Here is a 21489-nt window from a genome sequence, read left to right on the forward strand (position 1 = left end):
TTTGTTATTCTATCCACTGAGGATATGTACATTTTATGAAAAACACATTCGTATAGCCCCCCAAAAATTTCAAAATTGCGCACAATTTTGTTTTTGCCTTTGTAAAATAATGAAAGGGTAAACAAACTTCATCAAAGTAGTTTAACATGCATTGAGGGGTTTGGCCCCTTTCACACTTGCGTTTTTCACACGCGTTTTCTGCCCGTGCTTTTGATGCACAGAACTTGCATTGCACTCTGACCCATTGTAATCAATGGGTCTTTTCAGACTTGCATTTTTTTTCACGCACACATGCACGTTTTTTTTAAACGCGCGTTTAAATCTCAGCATGCTCTACTTTTGCAAGTCATATGTGTGAAAAGTGCACCATACAAGTCTATGGAGATATAGACTTGTATGGTATGGAGATATAGACTTGTATGGTATGGAGATATAGACTTGTATGGTATGGAGATATAGACTTGTATGGTATGGAGATATAGACTTGTATGGTATGGAGATATAGACTTGTATGGTATGGAGATATAGACTTGTATGGTATGGAGATATAGACTTGTATGGTATGGAGATATAGACTTGCATGGTATGGAGATATAGACTTATAGACTTGCGTGGTATGGAGATATAGACTTGCGTGGTATGGAGATATAGACTTGCGTGGTATGGAGATATAGACTTGCGTGGTATGGAGATATAGACTTGCGTGGTATGGAGATATAGACTTGTGTGGTATGGAGATATAGACTTGCATTGCACTCTGAGACACTTGCAAGTGCAATGCGTTTTTCTCGCATCAATTGCCATAGAAAAGATAGAGCTCAACCCTGAGTCCATTTCACGCATTATCTGTGTGTGAAAAACGCATTGAAATTGCATTAAAAAACACGCGTGAAAAACTGAGACACTGAACAAACTCTGACTGAAAACTGATTGCACTCTGATGCAAAATGCGTTTTTCACTGACCAAACCCTGATCGCACCCTGATCAAACTCTGACGTGATCTACAACGCAAGTGTAGAAGGGGCCCAAGTTTCTATAATGGGATAATTATATTGGGTTTTACTGTGTCGCAAGAAAATAATTTCAAAATCACTTGGATATGTTAAAGCATTTCAAAGCTTTATAAGCATTTCTAGTGACACATGTCAAATTTGAAAAAATGGGCCGTGTCAGGAAAGTGAAAAGCGGCTTCAGTGGCAAGAGGTTTATGTCTCATTATGCCCATTAAACAAATGTATCCAGCTTGCCCCGACAGATTCAAAAGGCTCCAACAACGGGATCTATAAACTCCAAACTCTTTCCTCCAGTGGTCTGAATGAAAAGTCCAAAGACCACCTTTTTTGATCCACCTACTCCTAGTTTTACAGTGGTACTTGGGACTCCCTACTGTGTTTTAATCTATTTGTTTGTTTGCTTACTTTAACCCCTTAAGGACCAAGTCACTTTAGGGCTTCCGGACCAAGACGATTTTTAAAAAAAAATCTGCCCTGTGTCACTATAAGTGGTTATAACCTTTAAGTAGTTTAACATATCAAGGTAATTTTGAGACTGTTTGTTTGTTTGTTTGTTTCCTCTTCACACATTGTACTTCAAATTAGTGGAAATATTTGGATGATGCCTTTTGTGTTTAGTTATGAAAAAAATAGAAATATGTCAAAAATTTAGTAAAATTCTTTTTCTTTCTTTGCTTTTCAAGTAGATAGTCTTGGCACCCAAATAACTTTATAAATAACCTTTCCCGAATGTCTGCTTTGGCATGACTTTTAATGCATCCTCTCATTTGTCTAGGTTATTATGCGGCTTAGAATTGTGGGTGCAATTTTTCAAAAAATTATTTATTTTTTTTAAATCGTCAAAACCTTTCTTTACAGGCACCTGCTCAGTTTAAGTGACTTTTAGAGGCCTTATATTAATAAAACCAAATAAATTACCCCATTATAGAAACTACACCTCTCAACGTATAAGAAACCAGCTTTAAGAAGTTTAACCCTCTTTAGGTGTTTTACAGGGGTAAAAACAAAATGGAGCAAAAATGTAACATTTGAATTTTTTTTGGACAATACATGAATTGAGGCCCAAAATTAAAAATTCACAACGAATTAAATGACAAAAAGCTCCACAAAATTTGTTACCCAATTTCTCCCGAGTATGAGCACACTTGCACAACCGTACTGCTCAGTAGCTTGTAGGACATGTCCTATCTTTCTATGTATCTACGTGATACGACGCCGTGCGCTGTATATTCCTATGGAGAGGGGAAGGGGTGAGCTCCGCTCATTGAAAAAATTCCGATATCCAGCCTTGTCAGGAATCACTAGCAATCTTTATTTAGGCAAATATTAAAATTCCACAGCAAGTAGTCTTGGCCAAAGGGTTTAGTCATGGCTCCGCTCATCCCCTGCTCCTCTCCGCAGAGCTGATGTATGCCTACCGTACGGCGGTATACATCGTCTGAATGTAGCCATAAAGTTTTATGTAAAGGACCCAGAAAGGCTTTTGGGGGGTGGGGTGGTGAGGGGTTTCCAGAGCTCTTCCGTGCAGCAGATTCACTGACTGTTACAGTGAGCAGTACATGTAATTGCATGTTTTTACCTGAACATGTTATTACTTACTGTATTGTCAAATAATCTCAACTTTATGTGCCTTCTTTAAAATTTTATGTATTTATATTATTACACTTTACCAGACATTATACTACTACATTGTTTCCTGCTATCATTAGTCTCCTGGGGAAAACTGATTGATTTTCTTTTGCAGTTTCTTCTAGATTTTGTGTTTGTGTCTTTGAAGACATGAGCTTTAACCTGGACCGCTTCCGTTTTGATAAGAATAAACAAGGGGACCAAGGCTCAAAGGAAAATGAAAGTTCTAGCCGACCAAGCACTCCAGATACTATAGCAGGTAAAATGTTTTGCCACACTTTTTTAAATTTCACAACTTAAGGGGGTATTCCCATGAATATATTCAGGATAACAATAGCCATTTCTGTGGGCACTCAGATTATCACCCCAGGACAGAGTTCACCAGACAGGAACAAATCCACCTCATCTTCCTTCAGTCCCAGGCAACTTAATTCTTCCTCTACAGAGAGACCCTGGAGAGAAGCTACAATGAGAGTCTGAATTTGCCCTCCTTTCAACTGTATTGGTGGCCTCTGGGGGCCGATACGATTGAAAGACGTAGAAAAACGGGTAGCAGTAAGTTATTACTTAAAATGCCATGTTGGCACTTTACGGTAAATAAGTGGAATTTGGTTGTAGCTTGGGCACTCGGTCTCTAAAATGTTCGCCATTACTGCTCTAAACCATGGTCAGCAGTATCCTCTAACTTCTCTTGTATTGCAGGGGATGGGTTGGAGGCGATGAGCACATTTATTGAGTAGGTGAGGTTGCAGAGCTGAGTGTATCATTGTGTCTTATAATACATCTTATGACTCTGTCTCATCTCTCTTTTTCTATGTGTCAGATACTAGTCAATGTTCAGAAGCTAAGTGAAAGCGTAGACAATCCTTGACAATCTATCCACATTGTCAGAATATGGCATCTTATAGCACAGAGGGACCATGAAGTGTCTGCTCAGCCAGTGCCCACCAACACCCATCACTAAGTGAGGGGAACAAAAACGGCAATAAAATGGACTAATTTTGCAAAGGAAGGGTTAAAAATGAGTTCAGTCACTAGGGGATTAAAATTTGAGAACCCTTATAATCTTGAAGAGCTTTGCACAAACTTTGGATATGCCATAACTGAGCAGTTGGTAGAGATGTACTGAAATCTCTATCTAGTCCTAAAAAAGACTGCACAGTGATACTTGTTTGTATTTTTTTCTTTTTTTTTCTTTTCTATCTTTGGTTACATGTGGCAGTGGATTAAAGGGAAAAAAGTGGAGCCTCCTCAGTGCGCTGCTACATCGATTTCAGGCTCAACCAATGTTTGATCACAAAATCATTTTATTCACAAATTGTCAATTAATGAACAACGCGTTACAGGGGCGGACCACTCCCCTCGTCAGGTTCTTAAATATTGCATGAGAGGCACCTGCCTTGGAGGGTTTGCTGCAGCAGTGGAGCGTGGTAAGCCGTGTACTCCGCACCAACACATCAGCCTCACTTTAGATTACCACTGCTTTTCAATCGGCTATATTCCTCCTCCAACTAGATCCCGAATATTTAAGAACCTGACGAAGGGAGTGGTCCGCCCCCAAAACGTGTTGTTCATTAATTGACACTTTGTGAATAAAATGATTTTGTGATCAAACATTGGCTGAACCTGAAATCGTTGTAGCAGGACACTGAGGAAGCACCTCTTTTTTCCCTTTAATCCACTGCCATTTGCAAGGAGGAACTGGTAGGAGCACTGCAGCGCTACATCATCTCTTGACACACTCTGAGTAGTTATGCACTGAGCACTACCCCAGGTGAGAGCATAGCTAACCTGACCTTTGTCACCAGAAATAGGATTTCCTTGAACCAACGGGTGTTTGCCCTATGAGCGCCTTTGTGACCTTTTATTTTTCACTAGTGTAGTGAATCTTTGGTTACAAATAAGTTTGCATAGCAGTATTTTTTTTAGTTTATTATGTTTAAACATATCTTCATGTGTTTCCTCTGCAGTCACCAGCATTCCAGAAACTCCTGAATATAAGAGACTGACCAATGTGTCCTTGTTTAATAAAAGTAAAGGTGTTAGTTTCCTAGATTCAGATTCTGAAAAGGAAGCCTGTGAAAGTCAGCCAGGTCTCAGCTCCACACACAGAAAAGTCCACCCAAGACAAGAGTAAGTACTCAGTCGCTGACTTTTCCTCCTTGTGATATTTTTTGTATTTATTTTTTTATTTTTTTAGAGATGTTATGTAGTCTTCCTTTGTGACCAGACTAAGGCTTTTGTAACACCACAATTAAAGGACATATACCACCACAGTGCTGCAGACTCATTGCGCAGCCACACTTCTCTCCGGCTGGCTGTGCAAGCGATGTTGCTCACGCACATGCGGGAGATTATGAGACAGCCGAAAGACATCAGTCTCTCTGCAGTTCTTGTGGTCGGCCGACATGGGGGGGAATCTCAAAGAGGAGTTGTGCATATTTTATCTTTGGACGGATCCAGGAGACGCTCAACTAGTGGAGGCCTGAGCGCATTTGCTCATTTGCATATTGTTAGAAAGTTGTTTATTCAGTGTAGCAGATGTGCCAGAAGGGCTCCTACTTAATCTCTAAGGTAACGAGCATTCCTTAGGTCTACCTCCCCTAAATATGCTAGTAGATGTCCTTTTAAAGTGTTTTTAGGCAATATTCACACCACCTTTGCTTGGACTGTGTGCTATTTCCCTTTACACTCTAAAAAGCAACAAGACATAATTTGTCCATTTTTAGGGCTCATTCATGTGGCAATGATTTGCAACCAGATCCCGGCACCATAGACTTCTATGGCTCCTGGTGGGGCAGACGTACTGCATCCTATACTTTAGGCAGACAAGCAGCCGCATATCTGCTATGGAGGGGTGTGGGGAGCTCATCCCTCCCACCTCCTCCTGGCCCTGTGCTTGACTGGGATCCAGGACTGGCGAGCACACAGCTATGGGAATGAAGCCTCAGACATTCTTTTTCTTTTCCTTCGTATATATTATAAACTGCCTTGATTGCTTGCTTGGGTTCTCTTGGAATTTTTCTGTACATATTACACCAATACAAAATGTAAAATTCAACATGCAGATCTCTGTTTGGCTGACCATTTAACATGTATGGCAGATATGCGGAACGGGCAAGTTGCAATTAAACTGCTTGAACGTTTTGTGCTTCATAAGCCAGCCTCAAAACTGTACCAATAAAAACTACAACTCTTCACAGAAACCAGCACAAAGAGATAATGTAAAAGTTGAAAATGTTAATGTATCCATAAAAACGGACTTCCAATAATAAGAAAAAATTCCTATTGCATTTTTGGTATCCAGACGTTTTCTTTTTCTGTAACCATAAATGAATGGATAAATAAACAAGCAGTGCATGACAAAAATAATTAAATATGATGCAACTGTGTTTTATATATTACACCGGATTTAAAAAAATCCTATCCCCTTTTTTTTTTTTTTTTTTTTCCCCCCTTTTTCTGTGAGTGACATGTAAGCATCACACTTGTTTATTTGACTTGTTTTTCTTTTAAGGAATGGCTTTTCTGATAATTCTGAAGATGAAAGCCCTCCCTCCACTACTGAAATCAGTTTACCCTCTCAGATTAATGACACCAAAGATAACAAAATGAAGAGGCTTAAAGAAATCTTCCCAGAAAGGACCAATGAGGAATTGTTACAAGTAATGTTTTTTTGTACCATTTGCAAATTAGCTTTCACTTCTATGATTGATGCCACACTTGATTGTGTGATTATTGAAGATTGGTCTCATTCACATAAAATTTTCGCCTGCTACATACCATTATGTTGGTGTTGGGTTGTGGTTCCTGTGATGCTATTGCGATGGCACAAAGTTTGTGTCATCTACAGCAAGTTTCCGCTGTATAATACAGCTAACCACCACCTTCAGCAACTGTGAGTGGTGATAGGTTCCCTTTATCTGTCAGCAAACAACTGTCACTAGGGACCTCATTTTCACTAAAGAATGGTTACGGAAGCCCATTATAGCTGCATTGTAGATCTGCCTTTCTGTATACAATATTTGCATTACAATATAATTGTGTGTTATAATTCACTTTACACCCTGACAGAAAGCTTTGTTATTGATGCCTTTCCAAAAAATAGCGTGTGTGTGTCTGTTGCTCCCTCCTTGGCTCCAATCTATATGCTCCTGTATATCTCCTCCCTCCTGCTCCTTCACAGAGTTCACTGCTGTAATGGCTTCCTACAACCTTTCTTTGAAAGTGAGGTCCTTGGTGACCAGTTCCCTTTAACCTTTTGCATGTCAGTACCGACATCTGGGTTTCTATGGGAGTTGGCTAGGACATTCTGCCTCATGTACAGCCTAAGGCTATATTCACACACATGTACAGCCGACGTATGTACGGCCGATATACGTCCCCCATACTTCTATGTGCTCGCGGCCCTATACGGGAGCGGTACAGTGCAGCACACGTGCTTCACCGTACCGCTCCGTAGCCTGGGAAAAGATGGGACGTCCTATCTTTTCCCATGATACGGCGCCGTATGCTGTATCTTCCTATGGAGAGGGGCGGGGGTGAGCAGCGCTCATCCCCTCCTCCTCTCCGCAGTGCCGATGTATGCCTGCCGTACTACGGCTACACTGAATGTAGCCTAATAGTTTCATTGTGAATCTTGGGGACACTTTCACGTGACTGAAAACTGACAGCATTTTGCATCCTACCAAAAGTGGATACTTATACCACCTTATAAGACTGACATTGACTGTTTAGATCTGGCCATGTTTTGCCTACAAAGAAAGTTGCACATGAGCACAAAAGAGCTGGTGTGTATTAGGGACCCATAGAGCATACCAAAGCATGTAGAAGAAAATTATATCAGAGCTTTATTATGTCACATCTCTAAAAACAATTAAAATAGCACTATAGAATGTGGTCTGGTCACAATATACCAGCATACCTGATAACCTCCCCAACACCAATAATGGTATAGATCCTGACCAAATAATTATCAAGAAATCCTCTTCCAACATAATTTTTATTTATTTTTTTTAATGTTTCTGAAAATGGCTCAGTGGATGTTTAATGCAGTGCAAGTCTATGCGATGATCTGTTCCGACACAGATACTGCAAGTGAGATTGATGATGAACTTTTTGTCCATTCATTGTCATGTAGTGACAGGGATGAGCTTGTAGCAAGGCGCCCCAGGCTGAGCGAAAATCAGCCAAGGACTAAGAGTAATGACCCAGACTGGCTGTCCGCAGAATCGTATGCCCCACAAATTCAAGATCTTGTTTCTGTGCCCAGCGTTAACATAGACACCGCAGGCTATTGAGAAGAAGATTTTTTTTCTTTTCAGAAGATTTAATACATCTAACAGTCCAACAAACAAATTTGTGCGGAAGCCAGTTGACCAGGGAGAAATGCTGATATTTTGGGGCCTTCTTTTGAACATGTGCCTTGTGAAAAAAAAAAAAGCCAACAATCAGATCATACTGGTTAAATGATGTAGTGTAAGACACCCCTATGTTTCTGGACACGATGCCGCACAAACGGTTTGAAGCTATAATGCGCTTCATTCATTACAGTGACAACTCATTATGTCCCCCAGCAGGTGACCCCAGCCATCATCGGCTATTTAACATTAGGCCTCTCGTCAAGCATTTTTATATGCCTGAAAAATATTTGGCAATTGACGGATCCATGGTGGTGTTAGAGGGCAGATTAACCCCTTACTGACACGGGCCGTAGTACTATTTTCTTTTGTACAGTCGGTTTTAATTTTTGTCATATGTATGAACATATTATAAAAGCTATACAAATTTGGTATCCCCATGATCGCACCAACCCAAAGAATAACGTAGTCATGTCATTTGGGGCGCACAGTGAAAGCCGTAAAATTCAAACCCACAAGAAACGTTTTTTTTCACCATTTTCACTGTATTTGGAATTTTTTTTTTTCCGCTTCCCAGTATTACAACATTGAAAATTAAATACCATCACTATGAAGTGCAATTTGTTACGCAGAAAACGAACCTCCACAGCGGTCTATATACGGAAAAATGTAAAAAGTTTATAGATTTCTGAAGCTGGGGGGTGAAAAATGGAAGTAAACAGGGCCAGGTTGTTAAGAGGTTAAAATTCAGACAATATCTTCCAAGCAAAAGAGCCAAATATGGAATGAAAGTTTATAAGGTCCTCCATTTTCGAGGATTTGAGGGTAAAGATTAAAACATTACCCCTTGAATAGTTTGGCACCTAATTCACCCACTGTTGGACAAGGGGTATCACTTGTTTGTTAATTTTTATACAAGTGGGCCCCTGTTTAGAGCCCTTTTCCAAAAAATCTGTGGCTTGTGGCAACATCAGAACGCAAAAAGGACTTCCAAAGGCACTGATCAACCTTTAAAATAAGTCGGGGAATGGAAAGCTCTTTGCAATGATCATTAATTGCTAGTAAAATACAAAGATAAAAAGGCTGTGCATGTGCCAACCACCATTCGTGCTCATGAGAGCAGCCCTATTCCTGTCTGTGGGAGAAATGCCACCACTTCAAAACCCCTCTGCAGACAGCAATATAATAACATGGGAGGAGTAGACCTTGCGGATCAAATGCTGTAGCCCTGCAGCGCAGTTAGGAAGTCTAGGGTCTCATACTTAAAACTGGCTATTAATCTGGTGCAAATGGTCATGTAAAATTAATTCATCATTTAGAAAAAGAGTGGCCATCAGGTATCTTACCTGGACTACCGGAAAAAGTACCGTATATATACCAAAAAAAATGGGAAAAACTATTGACTCGAGTATAAGCCGAGGATGGGAAATGCATTGGTCACAGACCCAGCCCCCATGTAGTATACAGCCTGCCAGCCCCCATGTAGTATACAGCCTGCCTGCCAGCCCCCATGTAGTATACAGCCTGCCTGCCCGCCCCCATGTAGTATACAGCCTGCCTGCTCGCCCCCATGTAGTATACAGCCTGCCTGCCCGCCCCCATGTAGTATACAGCCTGCCTGCCCGCCCCCATGTAGTATACAGCCTGCCTGCCCGCCCCCATGTAGTATACAGCCTGCCTGCCCGCCCCCATGTAGTATACAGCCTGCCTGCCCGCCCCCATGTAGTATACAGCCTGCCTGCCCGCCCCCATGTAGTATACAGCCTGCCTGCCCGCCCCCATGTAGTATACAGCCTGCCTGCCCGCCCCCATGTAGTATACAGCCTGCCTGCCCCCATGGCACTTTAAAAAAAAAAAAAAAAAACTTATATACTCACCCTCCGATGTCAGCGCGGCTCACCGATGTCCCCGATATCAGCGCGTCCCGTCTTCTTTCTTCTCCGCGGCTCCTCTTCTTTCTTCCTGCTTCTCTCATAGACGCGGCCATGTTTTCTTCTAGCAGGCGCATCTATGACTCGGACGCTGTTGACGTCAAAGTATGCACGGCCAGGAAGAAAACATGGCCGCGTCCATGAGCGAAGCAAGAGGAGCCGCGGAGAAGAAAGAAGACTGGACGCGCTGACATTGGTGAGCCGCACTGACATCGGAGGGTGAGTATATAAGTTTGTTTATTTTAAGTGGGTACATTTTTTGTAATAGACTTGTGTATAAGCCGAGGGGACGTTTTTCAGCACATTTTTTGTACTGAAAAACTCGGCTTATACACGACTATATATGGTAATAAAAATTTTTATTTTTGGACACCAGGGTGGAGAATCAAGGCTACAACATCAAATGATGCCAGCAGGATAGTTGCAGGACAGCACCTCCTATCCCAAGTCCCACCAACTGCAAAAAAGGTTTCAGTGGTATTCCGTGCATGACGTGCCATGACCAACCACGGCTATGCATTTTATAAATGTTTCTGTAAATACTATATCTCGCTAGAATATAATTATTATTTTTTTTTTATTGGGTTCCATTTCCTCAGTTTCCCTTGCTCAAAATTCACAAAAGTAAGAAGGTTGGGAATATAAGGTACAATGTATATTTTTCATGTTTGCGTGTGCATAGGCTGACACTGCTAATACTTTACAATACATGAGTATTGCAGAGTATTATCATGAACAAGCAATCTGTTAAAAACCTGCCAAAAATTATGATTTTTACCTATTGAATCCCACTAAAAATGCAATAAAACATATGCAACAGTATTATTCTGGAGAACAAAGTAACGAAAAAACGAAAATTTTAAAGCCTTCGAAAGGGGCCAATGAGGAAATTAAAATCCTGGCAGCTGCAGTGCGCTCCTTCCCTTCTGCGCCTCGCTGTGCGCCCATAAAACAAGTAACAGCCACATGTGGGGGGTCTCTGCACTCCGGAAAAATTTCATAACAAATTGTATGGTGGGTTTTCTCTTTTTATCTTTTGGAAATGTGTAAATTTTAGGGCTAAATAAACGTATAACCGGCACAATTTGACCATTCTAAATTTCACCTCCATTTTGATTCAATTACTATGAAGATCTCAAGGGGTTAACAATCTTCGTAAAAGCTGCTTCTGATAGCTTGAGGGGTGCAGATTTGAAAATGATTATACATTGATTATACAGGAGGTTTTAATGCTAAAAATGTAAAATTTCATTTAAAACCAGTATTTATCCCCAAAATAGTACCTTATATACTCGAGTATAAGCCTAGTTTTTCAGCACAAAAAAATGTGCTGAAAAGCCAAACTCGGCTTATACTCGAGTAAAAATTATATAGATTTTACCAGGTTTTTGTGGTAAAATTAGGGGCCTCTGCTTATACTTGGGTCGGCTTATACTCGAGTATATACGGTAAATTCTGAAAATACAGAATATCGATAATCTATTTGTAAGCCGCGTGACGTCAAAATAAATTATCCAGACATTTCAAAAATTATGAAAATGTATAGTAGACATATGGGAAATGTTACAATGATACAAGATGGACATGTGCTATTCCAAAATGTACAATCTTTATTCAATATAAACACAACATGAATATTACACACCAAACCAAAAAACCAATAAAAACATTTAAAAAGGAAACAAAAAGTCCTCCGTACAAAACCCAAGAGAGGGTGGGAAATGTTATTCAGCAATTTTATTTAGGTGGTAAATCGATCTGCCTGAAAACGCGATGATTTCTAATTTCGAAAATGGCAAATTTAAAAAAAAAAAAAAATCTTTTTTTTTTTTTTTTTTTTTGGTAAATAAACGCAAAACTTATCAGCCAAATTTACCACTAAAATGAAGCACAATATGTGGGGGAAAAACAATCTCAGAATGGTTTAGATAAGTATCAGTGTTCAAAAGTTATAACCATATAAAGCAACGCAGGTCAGAATCCAAAAAATGTCACTGAGCCTTGCGCTACAAAATGGCTGTGTCCATAAGGGGTTAAATTCCATTTTCTCAGTTTCCTTTACTCCATGTGACAGATTATTAATAACAGGCGAAAATTGCCTTTTTAACCAAAAATTGACGATTATGAAAAGTTAGGATAGATCATAGGAATTTAATTTTATTACTAAAAAATAAATCAACGTGTTACAAAAAACCCCATCAGAATGACTTGGTCACGTTAAACTATTGCAGAGTTATTCCATAAAGTATCCACATCCAAGGTCCTTAAGGTGCAATCACCAGGGGGTTTATATTTACACTGAAATTTAGTTTTTCGTATTGATCACATGCTCCTACTGGCAATGACACCAGAGGCTTTCATTTCACAGCTATTCTTGATCCCGGTCAGCCTCATGCAGAAAGTCTCTGGACACTTGGAGAAGAGGTTGTGTAAATCTTCCATAGTTCTGCAAACTATCTCAGTGACACATGATTAGATGGGGGGAGTTGAGATGAGGTTATGTGCACAAAGCTGCTTCAATGTGTTCAGGTAATTACAGTAAACTTACCTGACCTCTTCTGTTTTGCTGGGACCTGTCTTGAGCGATGAAATCATACAAATGCAAGAGATGGGCTGCAGCAGTGATTGACTGTTCTGTAACTTTGTTTTACAGACAGGTCATTGCTGCAGCAATTCATTAGCCTTAGTGGTGACCTCTACCTATAAAGCATGTCCCTGTTGTACATCAGGAGACAAGTAAGTTTATTCACTATTTTGCCTAAGTATTTGCGTTTGGCACTCCCTTTATGTACTAAATAAATTCCAGTTTGGCTAACCTGCAGCTACCATCTGACCATCTGTTCTTGTGATTGGTGGGGGGTCTCTTCATTAAGACCCCCCACCAATCAGCAAGTTAGACCCTATCCTGTGGTCCACAGACTATGCGGAAAAACCAATAGAAAAATGAAAGTGCTATGTAACTCTTCCCTTCTTATCCTTGAGCAGCTCCAGCTTAGATGCAAATAAACTGTTGCCTCTTCTCCACATGTTGAATAAGAAGCATTAGCAGACAGACACATTCTGGACAAGGACTGAGGGGATTGTACAGTGTATGGGTGTATTGAACTGCTCATATTTACTGAGGGATTAAAGGGAAATATTTCAATATATCGCTACCGCTATTCATGTGTAATAATACCTATCTGTCTCCCAGTGTCTCAGACAGTTAAATACTATCTACCAGGAATCTTCTGCATTCAATATACTGTATATTCTGGAAATTACTTTGTTTTACAGATGAAAAGGTAAAATTTACACATCTATTAAAGTGTCCACCTAGATCTGACTTGTATTTCTCATTCGGCTTAACATGCGTATCATGTGCTTTAACTTGCACCAGGAGCCAGTTCACAGGAACGCCCCCCACTGGCCCACTCCGTGGTTTGCCATAGCCCCCTTCATGCCCCATTTCTCCTTGAGGTGAAATAAGTGGGTGATTGGATGCAGTTCCTTGCCACACATTTTTAAGAGCTGCGACTTTATCAAGGCTTGTACACTAGTGACCACCATGGCTTCTACACCAAGGGCAAAATCCTTGGTTATACCTGTGTTGGATGGACAATATTTATTATATAGACTTGCCATTTGGAAGTCATGGTGATGTACAAATGTGATCACTTAATGCGAAGCGTAAAAGAAACTATTGCATGGATAGATGTCATTTGAGCAGGATTGCTATATAACTTAAAAGGATATGATTTCTATATAGCCTTAACATGGTCACACAGTATTACAAATGAATTAATTTTAATTGTTTCCTTCCATTAGTACAATACAAGCTTCCATCACTGCACATTGTCACTGAAATGACATCTCACCACAAACTGGCCATACTGGATGCACTGCAACAGACTACAGCCAAAAATAGTGATGATCACATGACTAGTGGCCAACTTCTGTCCTGTGTCTCCTCCACAGTCACAGGACTGATTTTAAAAAGCCTGTAGCATATTAATTCTACTAATTATATATTGGCTTTTTTTTTTTTTTTTATGACCCGTTTGAATATGAATTATGCTTATTCCTGGAATACCCCTTTTTTGCCATCTTATCTCTTGAAATGGGCTCATGACATAGAGAAGATGGGGGAGATTTATCATTGGTCATATGTAGCTTCTTGGCGTATAATTTTTGCAAATGTTTGCGCAAACGTTTTTTGCAGTTTTTGTACTAGGGAAAAACGGCAAATCTAAAGTCATGCAATGACGGAAATAATACACCACAGAGTGTGGAACACCACATTTATCAACTGAGAATTTTCGAAAAAACGCAAATTTAATCGCAAAACTACACCACATAGGAGGGTGGCTCCATTGCTACTACAGGGGGAAGTTTTTGCTCAATTTTATGTTTTGAGGTATCTGAGAATTTCCTGTGCAAAAACATTGCAAAAAGGCAGAAAATGAGCGGATGTTAAACATGCAACTGTTGGAAACCTGCCAGTTTAACACATAGACAACTTCTCAAAATCCTGCCTAATGATAAATCTCCCCCGTGTGAAAAGCCATATTACTGCATTATGTTAAAAGCATATGAACTGTAATCACACTTTTTTTTTTTTCCCCCTTTCAGCTTATTGAGTCCACTGACACATTAGAAGAAGCAGTTGCTGCAGGTGTAGATCAGTTTGAGAAAGGTATGTTCACGTATTAGCAGTGGTTGTGAGAACCACTGTAATTTCTTCTATAATAGTTGTGAGACCCCCATATTGTTGTTTTTCAAGGGGGATTTTAGCAATTCAACAATAATAATGTAAGGCCTGTCACTTGCTGGACCTTTTCTCTTCAGCATGGGTGCTGAATGTCCAAATCCTGATCAATTTACCTTTACAACGTATTAAGCCCAATAAGCCTATATGTCTGCAATTCAGAAGTTGGCTCAACCATTTTATTTTCTTCACTGACTTGTTGGTCCTCCCCACCTGGCTTTAGTTTGCTTTTGACCACAACATTCTCAAGAAATCAATCGAAAAGACAAAAAGCAACTCCTCCCACATAACAACATGACATCAGAAAACAAAACTGAGCCAAAATTGCCATAAAAATCTGTTGCATTTTATTAATTCTAATTAAAAACATACATTAAAACACTTAAATTTTTAATTATTGATGTATTGCACAAATTGGCCAAAGAGAAATTCCCATCCACTCAAGGCAAAACCACCCAAGGGAAATATAAAGTGATCGTGCACCCGACTGCTATGTACAAGATAGTAGATCCAAGTACAAATAATGTAATTGTACTAGTATCTTGCCCCTGTAGTGTAAATAAAAGCCATAATCCATAATATAAGGAAAAAGGGTAGGTACAGTATAGCAATAATTCTTACAAGTGATCAATATATATACAGAGGAGATTTTACCCATGGGTGATGAACCGCTAGATATATGGAGACTCTTCCAACGCACATTTTGCGTAAAATTGCTTCCTCAGGATGGCATGCACTATACTCCATGTCACAACTGCAGCCATGGCACCAGTGATCTATGCCAGCAGACTGCTGAGGCCAGAGAGAGCACAAATATTCTTGTGCAGGTTTTCCTTTGTAATTTCATGGTATTAAATGTGCCTCATTATATACCAGAACATTTCCACTTAAATCCACTAAAAAGAAACAACCAGGATAACATCTGCATAATTAAAAAGTATGTAGGCCTAAATCTAATATAGTTGCATCTCACCCATGTGAGGTAAACGGCGTTACCTTATGAATCCTTTTCCTTTCCTTTTGAAAATTGTCAACACCAGAAACAATCATTCAGCAATGCACAGGTTTTGATTCGTCTATTTAATAAATTTTTTTTTTTTAAATGTGTCAAAGTTTGCATGTGGATTCACTGCTGTTTATACCCCATTACATTCATAATTCTGCACATTTCAGTTTTATAATAATTTCCATGCAGTGTTATTTAATATACACTTAATCTTCCAGATTACTCCAACATAACATAGACTCCAAATATTTGATGTTCGTAGCACATTTATCTAAAAGTTACTGCCAGTGCTTTTTGCCAACAAGCGAGTCTCCACACAGAAACGTGTGGGGCGCTCTGCCATATCATCACGCAGCTGTCGCCCACATTTAAAAAGGTTTTAAACAGGAGGAGGCATGTTTTGCCTTTATTAGCAAGCAACTTCACTTCAGGCACTTTTTTTGTTCCTGTAAGGCGCGGAGACCTTGTTTAACATCTGCTTTTTAGATTATTTGCATCATAAACTGTATCACAGGTATCTCAATGGGATAAAAACCTGGGAAGTTAGCAAATATTTAGAAGTAGTATGCCGAAACTAACTGTACTATCACTTTGTAGCACTCCAGGTGGCTCATGTGCTTTTACTTAATTTTTTTGTCTATGACCATTATTTTCTGCTGCCTGCTAGTCTGTCATTTTCCGTCTGCAAATTTTAATGTTCCAAATGTTTTTCTGTTCATTGGTTGTTGCGAATTCTGCCCCGGGTATGTCCTAAAGTTTGGTTGATGATCAAAGCAATGAAAGAATTTCCCCTTTGGATCACACTATATAGCTCATCATTTCTTCCATCTGCATCATTATCTTGTCACCTGAAAAATCCCTTGTTGAACAAGAATAGTTTGACATGTCTTTATGTTCACGGTATGTTATGACTGATTCTTTGAAACAACTTCAGTATGTCAACCAACACCCCCCCCCCCCTCCCCCAATTTTGTTTCTGTAGTATCTGAAAACCTAACTTCTTGGCAATACAGACAAAAAATGGCATGTATGGCCATTATACTGCCCAGTATATGTTCCTGCAGTGGCAAATGTATAAATGGTATAATATGGTTAATATACACACATGAACCTCTTAATAGGCTCAGATTCAGTATTTTAGTTGCCATTGGATGCTTCTCCGCCCTCATGCATGTATTAATGTCCTGTATAACCTGACGGAGGCCCATCTTCAAGATGAACTTACTGTCAGGGTTCTGTTCTTCTAGTCTAACGGGTCCAAAAATCTTAAGAACCCCTAGGCCCATGTCAGCAATAAAACTGCCCTAAAATGTGTTATTCATGGGTGTATTGTTTCAGGTTTTGAATAGGATACTGTTTTTATGGAAAATTCTGTAGTTATATATTACAAATACAGATGTGTGCATTTCGATGAATAACTGCTCATTTTCAGGTCTGGAAGTATAATTTATTTATAGAGCCCCATAATTAATTAATGGGTGCTTTAAATCCGTTGCATTCAGATGACAAGCTAATAAAAGTACAAAACATTGGAGACTCAAATTTTTTTTCTAGTTTACTGTAGTTTTCATCTATATGACCTCAGCTTTTACCAGTTATGGAGCAGTGAAATATGTCAAGTATTGTCATCCCCTATGTGCTGCTGTCTGAGTGGTTTGCATGTCAGAGCTACTGATGTGAGCTTAAGACCAGCCTGAACTTATTTGTTTCCTTACTCCAGTCCAGCCCATAACAAATGTGTTTTTCTGTAAGTGTTAACTTTGGATGTCTGTTTATTTTCTAGTCCAACATATATAGTCATGTCAGGCTATGATGATAGTGGACACACTTTATTTTTATCATTGTTGTTACTACAGTTTAAATGTTATAGTTGCTTATGAATATAACTATTGTTTAAGCATCATCTCGGAAAAGGAAGCTGGAGGACAGTCCTAAACAGAAGTCTAAACAAGATGGCAATGAAAGACAAGTCTCAAAGAAGAAAAAATCAGATTCTGTAAGTACCTGGTTCTCTAACTAAAGGGCGTATGACTGGGATAGAGAGATGCTTTAATCACTGAGTGAAACATTGACTGCAGTCATGGTGTTTTGTATAACAGAGCCAGAAATCACTCTTCCAACGCTCTCTAGTCCTGCTCTGCCTTCAACAAAAGTATATTTTTCTCTAATATGTGCTTCAGTGGTGCATATCCAGTCTTTCACATGCAGACCACTACTGCTGTTCTGAACCGGAAGCATTATCCTGGAATGGGACCATAGTCCTGTGAGGAAACACTGATCATCAAATTCATCTATGATGCTGCAAGTCAGAGTCCATGCCCTAGTACTGTTCAATTACACATCAGACTAAATGAGCTTTTTTGATGCCTGATTAATTTCTAGCAATTTGGAGTCACTGTTATGCCAACTGTAGTCTTTCCAGACCACTGTTTCAGGCACAGGGATGCCAAAGCATTATACATTGACTGGGTTGCTGTTGGCTAACGCCAGAGTCACCCTACTTTAGTTGGTATGTAAGTCCTAGACCATGGATGAATTTCGCAGACAGACCACAGGGCAGGGAACGTGACACCAAGCATCATTGTGATTAAAGGATGCAAGAATTCCCTTCTTCACTACTATTATAATTACAGTTTAGCGCCAATGTTTTATGAGGAAGAAGGGACTACATGCATCATATATACATTATGATGGCCAGAATCCTGTCCTCTGCACTGTGGCCACCTAATCTGAAATGGGTTACATATTATTTTGTACACAAGTATACTTATCGAATAAATATGTATGTGTATATATATATATGTGTGTGTGTGTGTGTGTGTGTGTGTGTGTGTGTGTGTATATGTAATTAGGGTTGGGGTAACTCCTCCTGAGCTGCCGTACAATGAAAAGTGATTTGGGATCAACTATTTCAAAAGTCAGGGCAGTTGATAAGCTCGTCCTGCATTCCCTTGACTTTTATTGAGCTTTTGTGTTCGTATGCGATCCTGTATACTTTTCAGAAAGTCCTTTTTTATTTAGGCAGAAGAAGGGACTTTCCTCTTAACCAACAAATCACCAGAGGTGATGTTTCAGCTTTGGGGCATTTATCCCATATCCCGGGGGTAAAGAATGAGTGTCTCGATGATTAAAGCCCTTTCAATCCTGAATATGTACCCTGCAATAACTTTAGTGTAAGCTGCCTTTGGATCTAAAATTGACTTCTATAACTTATTTTCAGTTTGCTGTAGATGACAGTTCTGATTCTGATAATGAATTTGAAAAACAAGAAGCCAACGTCAAAAGGCTGCAAAAACACTTTCCCGATTTGGATAAGGAAGTAAGTGAGCAGCTGTACACGGTTACTGTGCATGATTAATATAAGCTTCAGGGTTTTTAAGTTTTTTTTTTTTGGATTTTCCTCTCTTTGCTATGCAAACAGAACTGTGGACATTGTGCAGTTACCCTGTTAATTCAGCATTTCACAGATATAAGTCCAACCTGTCTCTATCAGTCCTGCTGTGCACATTTTCAGTTTCCCCTAGATACGACCCTGTAACTTCTGATTTGGGGTTGGGGCCGCCATCTTGGATTTCTGCTCTGCTCTTTGCCAGTAGCCTGCACCGAGCTTAGAGACTCACTGATTCACTTCCTGCCAGCAAATAGCACATGGTGAGGAAAGAGAAGCTGCAAACTACAAGCAGATAAGTTATCCGGGGAAAGGGGGAGGCAGGCACATATCTGTGAGATCAGATATGCAGCCGAGCTGACAGTGTAAATGTCTGTCATGCCTCATTGGAATGGGCATCTCATCTGTCTCATCTCTTTCTATGTGTCAGTATGTTAGTACTATGTCAGAAGCCAGATGAAAATGTGTATACACCTGTACCCTGATAAGCGAACCACGTTGTCAGCTCAGAGTTGGATGGCTCATAATGTGTCTGCTTAGAGAGTCCCCGCCCACACCCTGGAATCTTACACTGAGCATCCTAGGGAGTGATCGGAGCTAAACCGCAATAACACGGATTAAAATTGTAAAGTAACAGGTTAAAATGATCTTTATTGTGTTAACATCACTAGTGGGTTGAGATTTTCTTTTGTGGGGTAAACCGCTTTAAGCGGCTGGTTTCTGATGCGTTTATTGAGGTTTCTGCAGCATATTTTTTCCACAATGTTTGTGAAATTTCCAATCACAACACTATTATATTACATGAGTGTTTACACATGATACACTACATGGTAAGAAATCCTTATACAGCAGATTCCCACCTTGTTCAACTCATAATCACTCCTTTAAGAAGAATTAAAGAAAAAAAGACAGTATGGCAGTATATGGGGATTTTCCTCATTCATTACAATGTGCTAATCGCACATTTTTAATCAATGGGTGAAAACGAGACATCCTCAGGTCTTCGGAAGAATGACATACCAGTACGTCAGTGAGCTTGGTTTACAATCATCCTGATGGTAGATGTCCTTTAAAGAGGACCTAGCAGGTTAGTTTGGGACCCTTACCATCTACAGTATCCTAAATGTCTAAACCCCTTAATAAATGTGTCCCAGACCTTTTTTTTTTTTTTCTTCGAAAATAACGACTGAATTCTTACGAAAAATAGATTGATATATCTGCCTAACTGCTGCAGCTTGTAGCAGAAGGTCAGAAGCTCAGTAACTCAATCACACTGGTGGTGGGTTTGAGCAGTGAGGAGCTCTGTTTGGGAATCATTTAAAAATCAAGTGGGGGGGGGGGGGGGTAAAAATGACAGACATTGAAAATCATTGCACCCGTAATCGCTCACTACCAATTCATCTATTGTGTTATTTGTCTAATGGGGTGAACAACATGAAGCAATTTATTAATAAATCATGAAAGTGTGCAATTTTTTTTTTTTTTGTGCATCCATCTCCTAAAATTTAAGGATACCGGAAGGCGCCTTGTGCAGGGATACTGAAGGAGACTCCTCTCTTGGCAGATTCCACTTTTAAAGCAAAATGCATTAACTTCCAGAACTATATCTAATTGGATTAGAACTTTTTACGATCCTCTAATGCTTTATTTGGACAGGAGCTGAGAGAAGTACTTCAGGAGCATGACTGGTCTTTTCATGAAGCACTTGAGGCGCTAAAGTTATTTGCCGAAGATGAGGAAGGTAACAAATATTAAACTTTATAGTGATCATTGTGATGACAGTCACATGACCTAAGGCATTGGGCATCCCCTCCACTTCTAATACAACACTGCTCCCCTTTCATCACATAAGCCATTCCTTTTCCTCTTTAACATGCATCAAAATCTTTGCCCCTTGTTTTAAACTTCAGCTTCTGCTTTGTATCTTGGGCATCCTGCCTGAAGCATCCCCTAAACACCGTCCTGACACTGAAGGTTTATAGTATGAAGCATGTGCAGTATATCTGCTGTGTTAATACTGCGCAGATGTACTTCTGTGTAACTAGTGTAGGAGGCAGGAGGCCAATGTGGATGTCCACAGCAGAAGCTGAAATTTTAAATTGTAAGAATAGGACGCATGAAGGAGAGTGAAGGAAGGGCTGATGTGATGAAGAGTAGGGCTTCATTCGTGATGAGTTTGGAGGCGATGAGGTTTTGTGGTGGAAATTATTTTCTTGTGATTTTGTTTTGCTGTCAGATTCCCATTAAAGGAAAACCACCATTAAGAATAAAACAAACCGGACATACTTGCCTGTCCTCCTCTTCATTCCGATCCAATGCTGGTCTTCTTTAATGTTGAAATGCCAGGGTCGCCTGGAAAAAGACTTTCTGCTAATTATGCACGCCTCTTGCGTGACGTGACCTCAAGTCTGGTT

At 39.8% G+C, this 21489-nt stretch overlaps 1 protein-coding gene across 1 annotated transcript in view; it reads left to right on the top strand.

Annotated features, from left to right (window-relative positions):
* The window catches only part of SMARCAD1 (SNF2 related chromatin remodeling ATPase with DExD box 1), a 61438-nt gene that overhangs the window by 11187 nt on the left and 28762 nt on the right, over nt 1-21489 (top strand). Inside the window, exons 2-8 of the mRNA XM_072117830.1 lie at nt 2759-2902; nt 4614-4776; nt 6161-6308; nt 14546-14609; nt 17586-17683; nt 18908-19006; nt 20732-20816. Coding sequence (XP_071973931.1) covers nt 2794-2902; nt 4614-4776; nt 6161-6308; nt 14546-14609; nt 17586-17683; nt 18908-19006; nt 20732-20816 — 766 coding nt within the window. The 5' untranslated portion in view covers nt 2759-2793. The remainder of the gene's footprint in view (nt 1-2758; nt 2903-4613; nt 4777-6160; nt 6309-14545; nt 14610-17585; nt 17684-18907; nt 19007-20731; nt 20817-21489) is intronic.

The sequence above is a fragment of the Engystomops pustulosus genome, chromosome 1, assembly GCF_040894005.1.
Source record: "Engystomops pustulosus chromosome 1, aEngPut4.maternal, whole genome shotgun sequence".
In the NCBI taxonomy this organism is placed as follows: Eukaryota; Metazoa; Chordata; class Amphibia; order Anura; family Leptodactylidae; genus Engystomops; species Engystomops pustulosus.